At 33.9% G+C, this 8,744-nt stretch overlaps 1 protein-coding gene across 1 annotated transcript; it reads right to left on the reverse strand.

Annotated features, from left to right (window-relative positions):
* Positions 1-6,712: 6,712 nt before the first annotated feature.
* LOC111894801 (chlorophyllase-2) lies at positions 6,713-8,362 on the reverse strand. Its single transcript, XM_023890899.3, has 2 exons — positions 7,962-8,362; positions 6,713-7,516 (listed from the first exon to the last, which is right to left on the reverse strand). Exons 1-2 carry the CDS (start codon positions 8,205-8,207, stop codon positions 6,839-6,841), a joined length of 924 nt encoding a protein of 307 aa, XP_023746667.1. The 5' UTR covers positions 8,208-8,362; the 3' UTR covers positions 6,713-6,838.
* Between the last annotated feature and the right edge of the window lie 382 nt (positions 8,363-8,744).

Genomic DNA, 8,744 nt, shown 5'->3' on the forward strand with positions numbered 1-8,744 from the left:
AATTGGAGTCTTGAGCACAAACGAATCCTATTTAACATATAATTACACATATATGAATACATTCAATGTATATAACCAATAATGGTGATAGGGACATCCCTTAGGTACATAAAAACACTTAAAATTAAGTGTTACCAACACATATGGTTACACATAAGGGGTGTATGGCCCTATATTGGAGTGTAAGGCTACAAAATCATGGGTTTTATGTGTGTGCTACCAGAGTGTGTGGCCAAGTGTGTGTGCGGCCGCACACTCACTATGAAGTGTGTCAAAAACGTGATTCCAAGCCGTAGGAATGTTCTAGGGAAGGTGTTTTGACCGTTGCTTAGCCGGAATGGAAGTTTGTTGCTATTTTGGACCCTTAAAATGGTGTGTGCGGTTACACTTGGTGTGTGCGGCCATACACACTTGAAGATCATATGAAATGGCGTTTTTCATGCATAACTTCAAGGATCCTTAGCTTAATATCTTATACTTCAATAGTTGGAAGCTTTATATATGCCTAAGTTTATATTCCTTGCAATATTTCTTATCTTACTGGCATGGGATCCGTTATCAATCAAATCACGGTCTAGATCATTGAAAAATTAACAAGAAAGTTTTGCGATATTTACATGGGATTCCTAATTTTAAACTTTCCTATGAAAGAAGTGCTATGATTTTTCACTATGAATTTGCAAAATGCAAATGTAAATAGTCATTATTGGGATACATAGTTATGTTATCAGTTGCCCAATATTATGAAAGAGCCTTAATCAAAATTTAACGACTACATCAACTATAATGGTGAAATATGTTGTCACTTGCCATCTAATTTTGTTGAGAAATTTAATTACAAGACTCATGAATGTAAATTTCATTTTAAGGCCATGAATGGAAGCTTTATTGCTATAACCTTTCCCCTCTAAGATTTTTACTAGCACTACTTAAATTGGAGTGGGGCTTTACCATCCATACAAAATACATGTTCGCCTAAGAGTAAATAGAAGAGAATGTTGTTTGTATCAAGCACGTCAACACATATAATATGCTAGCAGATCCAATAACGAAAGGTATACCACCCAAAACATTTCATTATGTCGTTGATATGGGTTTGAGAGTATGCTTATTACAATATAATTCTAGCATAGTGTTTTGGTGGAACTTTTAATTACTATTTTAATTATTCAAGTACTTGACTATTAGTCATCTGTAATATGCAATTTGCCTTTATTAATAACTTGTGCACATTTAGTTTTTATATAGACAAATGTTCGACATTACCACTTAAATATTATGTCATTTGGCTTAAATTAATCATAATTTCCATATGAATCACTACAGTATAATTGGTGGGGGTCTCTTGTCCAAAAATGACATGTTAGGTTGTATTTTTCTACTTTTAGTAATAATATGAGACAATATGAACTTAACTTAGCCAAAGAAATAATAAATACATAAATACCAATAGTCATTCGACTAAGTGGGAGAATGTTGGAAAATAACATTTTAATCTGGTCATCAAACTATTTTGTAAGGTTTTATGTGTTGGGTACAGTTACATTACATACCATAATATTTTCCATATGATATATCAGGTCCTAGAATTAATTATGTGTAGTATGATGGATATGACATTTGTCCATAAATTGAGAGAACAAATATGAGTGGTTTTAATACTTTCCCATAAGGTGTAGTTAATCAATTAAACACACATTTAAGAGAGCATATGAAGAGACTAACTTTTCTTCTCTTTCAAATCCTAAAACCTCACTATATAAGCACCATAACTATGTGTAATTCTATCTATCACAACTCATGACTAAGACATCATTACGAGAAGTGAAGGAATCATAATATGAAATCATTATCTTCAACGTCAATGGGATAGCACCTTCTTCACATAATTATTCTTCAATTAATCTAGGGTTCTTCATGTATATGCATAAATTGATCTTGGATCATGCCTCAACTACAACAGTGCATTCATGGACTCAGTGTGGTCTTGACTTGATGGAACTAATTCATTGTTGTCGTACAAAGGACTATTTTCTCGTGAACTTGTATTCACCATGTGTGTTGTTTTGAGATTGTTCTTATCCTATTCCTTTAGATGCATGTACCAATCTGGATAGCCATTCAATTTGAAGCATACATCTCTTCAATATCTACTGATTTTGCAAAAATTGAAATATTTATCTCCGTTACTTTTGTTATTGTAATCAGATTTAGGCTTGTATAAGAACTATCTTTCTCATTGTTATTTTTGTTGGATGATGTTTTCACAAGCATATTCGATTCAGTTGGAACTAAAAATTGATCCGAATCCCTTTTGTTTCTCCACACTCAATGCCATAGAATACACTTTGTGAACAGAATGAAGAGGATCGAGAACTAAGATTTGATTTCTTAGACTCTCATATGTATCATTCAATCCTATCATGGATTACAAAAGTCGAGTAAATTATGTAAAATTTGACACTGACTTTGTAGGTCTATAATTACACATAGGTAATAACATAAGACAACTCAATTGGCCCTATAGTTGTTTGAGGTTTGTGTATTATTTTGAGATAAAAGATCACCTTGATGAATTGATTCAATTTGTCTTTGTAGTGATAAATGACAGGACCATCGCTTTTTGAGAAATGTTCTTTGAGCTCGAGCCATAAATCACAAGCAGTAGTAGTGAAGATGAACGGTCCAACGATCTCCTTCAAGATTGCATTTAACAACCAGGATCGGACCATACAATCATTGTTTGTCCAATCATCAAGCTCATTCCCTTCAGATTCTGGCTTCTTGAAGATCCATCAATGAATCTGACCTTCTTCTTCGCTCCTAAAGCAATTTGAATCGAATGTTTCCATTACATGTAGTTCTCATTGCCAGTGAGATGAGAAGAAACCAAAAACATATTCAGATCATTGTTTTTGGAATTAGGTGCATAATTATTGGAAGAAGAAGAAGAAGAATGATTAACATTTTGATCTATAAATGATAAATAATATACTATAACAATATATGTATGAGAGAGAATAGAAAACTCAATTCATGTAATGAGATCGGTAATAAGTTTATTAATAGAGTGTGTGTATATATATATATATATATATATATATATATATATATATATATATATATTACAAAAGGGAGAATGTGAACACCTAACTACCGTCTAACAATCTTTGTAACAAACTCTAACCGAATAAATACAAGCTGACATATAATGGTGTACACATGTAATCTTGATATCCTCCCCTCAAGGTGACCTCTCCTCAAGATGAAACTTAGTGAATGTAATTAAGGTTCATTTTGGACAAAATAAAATTGAACTATGGTGCACATAATCCTTTTGTAAAAAGATCAGTTATGTGTTGATTTGTTGGAATATGTGTTGGTAATACTAATTATCTCACATGATGCCTAAGTGTATTTGCCAAATTTAATAATAGTACGTCAAGGCATCTTTTTGGACCATTAAATCCAATCATGAAATTTATTTTGGGCACTACAAATTTGGGAATTTAGTATTCTAAAGTATCAAATTTCAAGCCATATGGTTACACTGATAGTGATTGGATAAGTTGTGTAAATGATAGAAAAAGTACTTTGGGCTATATATCTTTACTTTTGGTTCATGTGGAGTTGTCATCATTTGGAGGCAGAGTATGCAGCAATAAATTGAACAGGTTGTCAAGTTATATTTTGTTTAGAAGAGTGTTAGTAGATTTCTTTTCAGAGCAAACCATTGCAAAGCTGATCTTTTGTGGTAGAACAACAATATCTTTCTTAAAAATGCAGTCTTTCTAACAAATGAAGCACATCGATATGTGACATCATTTTATCTGCAATGTTGCAGCAAAGGGGATGATTGAGTTAAAGTATTGTGGTACAAATCATTAGGTGGCATACCAAGTTGTTACCTTCGACAAAAGTTGAAGACTTTAGAATGTTGGATTAATTCAGAAATATGGGACAGATTTAGCCCAAGAGTATTTTTGGAAAGTTGCTTTTTTAGATAGTTTTAGAATTTGATTAGGATACCTTTATGTCTAGTATATATAGGAACATATGTTAGACGTTATTAAGATAAGTTTTTCCAGAAAATAAACCTTGATAACCAAGTAAATTCAAGTTCCTTTTCTTCGTGTTATTTCCAAGTTTCCTCTGTTTTTTTTCTGCTATTGATCGACTTATATTTTGATCATCATGGCAACATCAGGTTGTTACCTTACACTTGGTATCAGAGCTTAGGGCTCGTGAAGACGTAGAAGGCTTGTTTGAGAGTTGGTTTCAAGAAAAGTGTAGCTTTCGTTGCAGGGCAGACATATCAGGAAACCAAGTTCGGTTGAAGGTGGTGTAAGTCAGTTTGAATCATAAATTGAAGTGTCTCAACAGCAGCCTCGATTTCTCTTGCCGAGCTTATTCTAAGGTAGTGAGAGACTAACCGAAGGCATGGAAAAAACGGGCATAAAGACATCAAAGCATGTGGTTTTGATTTGGTTCATTTTGTGGGTGACGGAAGACGATAACGGTGGTTGTAACTTTGTCTTCTTGTTCGATGGAAGAGTGCTCTTGGAACAAGCTTTATTAAAGCGTTGGGGTTGTCAAAAAAGAGAACAAGATATTGATCAATTGAAATCAAAAGGTAGAAAAATCAAAGGATTGTGTTTACATTAATTGGACAACAATGATTAGCGAGGAAGAAATATTGACTTGTTCGTGATAAGGGAGACCGACATAGGTGCGTGAAAAGCGGGCATAAAGAATTCGTCAAAGTAGGTGGCTTTGGATTCAATTCGTTTCGTTAGGCAGGTTGAAAGAAAATGGTGAAACATGTGGTTTTGTTTACTTAGACGGTGGATATTCCTCTTAAAATAATGGTGATTGAAACAAAGGAAGAGATTAGAGAAACTACATTGTGTGAACATTATGGCATTGGAGTTCAAATCGGATATGGCTTTGGATGTGGTCAGGGAAAGATCGTGAATCCAGGAAAAGTCAAGATGGTAATGAACGTGTGTTGAATCATGGAAGTGACCCTCTTGAACTTAGTCTACCGCAGCCCTCAAGGATCCGCAGTCAAGCTCTCATCAACAGCCTCATCCGAAGTCATCTATCCAACTGCAGTCTTACTTAGTTTAACTTTATCTACTTTTTCTGTAATACTCTCTATTGTCCAGTATGCTTTGCATGGCTACTCTTAGAGATGTGATCCAATGTAATTATTAAGTCTCTATATATAGAGCTCATTCTCTATCAGTTTATAACAACCTGAACAACTTCGCATCTATCAATTACATCTCTCTATTACGCATCTCAAATTTCTTCTTACTCTCAAAATCCTCTCGAACATAACTAAATATTATTTCTCTTCGGAGAAAGTCATTCGTGACTTTATCACTAAGCGTGATCTCACTCACTAACTTGGTTTGAATGCATTCCATGTTATGAATCAACTTATGTGTATACTTGATATCATTTATATTTCCTTACATTTCCGCAACTAAATCTCTAACCATCTAACTCGTTAACTTATTATTGTTGAGCTTTTAGATCCTTTGAGATTAATTATTCCGCAACTATACTTGTTCTAACGTTTGTTCAAGTGTGTCTCAAGTTTTTCTCTCAACAACGTGTCCAACTAAATGCCATGTTATATGTTACATGTGTTGTAAATGATCAAAGGGAGTGAAAAAAGACTTTGGATGTGATGGAGGTAGAGGTCGGGTGTTTGGGAAATGTCGAGAATCGGGTTTGTTTGTGGATCACGCGTATCACATGTCAGCGAGTCAGTAGTTCAAATGGGTCGTTTGGGTGTAATGTTTTCTTTATGTACAAGATGAATAAGGAAGAGTACGTTGAGGTCCACCGATTCTTAAGATGAGCATTGTGTTTAAAGACATGGATTGAACAAGTTGGATTAAGGGGGAGCGTATTGGATTATTTCTGAATGGGGGGGGGGGGGGGGGGGGGGATGTTGGATTAGTTCATAAATATGGGACACATTCATCCCCAAGGGTATTTTTGGAAAGTTGTTTTTTTGATAGTTTTGAATTTGATTTGGATACCTTTCTGTCTAGTATATATAGAAACATATGTTAGATGCTATTAAGTTAAGTTTTTCCAGAAAATAAACCTTGTTAACAAAGTAAATTCAAGTTCCTTATTTTCCTGTTATTTCCTAGTTTCCTTTTTTTTTCTTCTACGTTTAACTTATATTTTGATCATCAAGGCAACATCATGTTGTTACCTTACACAGAATGCTTATGGTTGTTTACAACTTTGAAGCAAGGGGGTGTTTTGGTTAATTGCTAATAAAATGCTTCAAAGACTATCCTTTCCGTTTTTGATTTGAATACTTTCATAAAAGCTAATTAGTAGTGTTAATTAGAACCTTGACAACTTTTCATTTTTTCTAGTTTCTATTTTCTTTTGGTAGTGATCTTTTGTCACTTGTAAGCCTATATAAGGTTTATATACACATTTCCTTCATCCACCATCAACTAGTAAGCCTAGCTATATAAGGCCAATATCATTAATTAAACTTGGAAGTATATTAAGTACTCTACCTTTAACTCTGTCGTAACTACCATTGACCAAAATCTCAAAGCAAAAGTCAACTTTCTAGACCACAACAGATGAAATCATTTGTATCCATTAAGTTAGTTTTATCCTGGTTAAAAATAAGATTCCAAAAAGGTGTCAAGAGAAACAAGCAACAAAGGAATCCAAAATGCATAATTGGCAATGTCTTATAGCTAGGATATATCCATCATTAAACAAAAATTGATAGCAAATCATCAACATTTGTAAGTTCATCAAATTCAGTTACTACGATAGACCACAAATTTCAAAGCATAAAGTCAACCTTCTGGAGCAAAACAGGTGCACTTCCATCATCGTTTATACCCGTTAAATAACTAAAATCCCCACCAAAATAAGCTTTCAAGAAAGCAACGACAACCCCTCCAACAAATCTCCTCATAGGTTCCCTAGACTTCCCATTCTTACACAAACAATGAGTAGTCTTCCCTCTAATCCCTTTCGTCTCATCATCAAGCATATCAAGATGCCCATAATCTTTCGCAACAAAATAACAAGCTGGTTTACAGCATTCACTATAAAAGTTCTCATGGTTTACCCCTTTTGGCGCACAAGCTGGGAACAACAGGTTTTTCCTGACTTCACCAAGACCTGAACCAATAACCATAACAGGCATTTCAAGATTAAACGAATGTGAAACATAAGTGAGCACCTTTGGTGGAGTTTGCTTCCCTGTGTCCATTCCATCAACAGGATCGATTCCAATCAGTGCCGAAAATTTCAAATTTAGCTTCGTGTTAAGCTTGTTTAGAGCAAGGGCAAATGCGACTTTTCCTCCACGGCTATGGCCAGCCAAACCTAGCTTTTTTAGGTTTGGTTTTACTTGAGATGGAAGGAACTGTTGAAGCCCTTCAGGTAGCCAGTTGGTTATTTCAGCTACACACTCGACTTCTTTAGTTGCATCGGGTCCTGTGACTGAATATAACTGTTGTTGCATGGGAGCAAAGAGTGGTTGTTAATGTTTTTTCGTATGAACATATAAATCTTTTCACATAGCACCGATCTTATATAAAATATGGTTGAACTCTCACGTAACCAATCTTTTTACACTAGTTGATCTATAACTACTAAATAATTTAATTTAGGGGAAAAAAGTAACCACCATATTCACCAAAATAACCATTATTTGGACTATTATTATTATAAAATGACCATCAACTTAATAATTGGTCCCTTGCAAATTAAGAAACTGCTTTTTTCCACCACAAAAAATGATGAATTTACGAAATACATGTTATTTCTTTTTATCGGTAAAAAAAATAGTATATATATAAGTTTATTAAATGTCGATTGGTTTGTGATTATTCTTTTATTTTATTTATAAATTCAAAGTAGTGTATACTAAAGTACAGAATAAGAAAAGAAGAAACCTGGGGAACGACGATGATGAAGCCATGGGAGGCGATGTGATGACTGAGCTGGGAATAAAAGGAGTTATAGAGAAGATAACCATGGAGTAAAACAAGAACTGGGAATTCTCCTTCTTCTAATGGTGTAAATATCAACAAAGGTTTTGGAGTGATTTCGTCTTCTGGTTTTACGAGCTTTGTTTCATGCTTTCCAATGGCGAACACATCTGTTTCTGAACCTACAGCTGCAACTGAAGAAGGAGCCATCGATGAACTGAATCAAGTTTAGATTTTTTTTTCTTTGGTGGGATATTTATATTTAATATAATATGATATTGAGATAAAGTTCACTCCTTTTTAATTGTGTGGTCTTCATAGACCCATCTTGAACGTTAGTGGAGACGCAAAAAGTATGGGAGTTGGGACTTTCTGAGCTCCTATGTAGTTTTGAATTTTTGAGATCATGAAAAAAAGCTATAATGCCAAAACGTGGGTCTCATACATTCGCACAAAACTGTTTCAATTTTTTTTAGTCGTATGGATTTTTTGGGAAAATTCTCGGAATTGAACTTTCAACCTCAACGTCTTCATGTTAGTATAAAATCCGGTAAATCAATTCAGCTAAAATGGATATCAACTGCTTGATTTCAGTTAAGTTTTATAATTATACTATGTGAATATCCATGTATCGCCAATAAAAGTTATTTATTAAATTTTTTTCAAAGTTAAAGTTAAAATAAATAAAAATAAGTTTGTATAACATATTGTTATTTTCTTGACTCATAATAAAATAGATATCTATTG

The sequence above is a fragment of the Lactuca sativa genome, chromosome 8 (assembly GCF_002870075.4).
Source record: "Lactuca sativa cultivar Salinas chromosome 8, Lsat_Salinas_v11, whole genome shotgun sequence".
Lineage (NCBI taxonomy): Eukaryota > Viridiplantae > Streptophyta > Magnoliopsida > Asterales > Asteraceae > Lactuca > Lactuca sativa.

Bases quoted from the DNA above. Each gene is read 5' to 3' on its own strand.
- LOC111894801 (XM_023890899.3), bottom strand. From the start codon at position 8,207: ATGGCTCCTTCTTCAGTTGCAGCTGTAGGTTCAGAAACAGATGTGTTC. The intron at 7,517-7,961 runs GTTTCTTCTTTT...ATGCAACAACAG, and splicing joins TCATCATCGTCGTTCCCCAG to TTATATTCAGTCACAGGACC.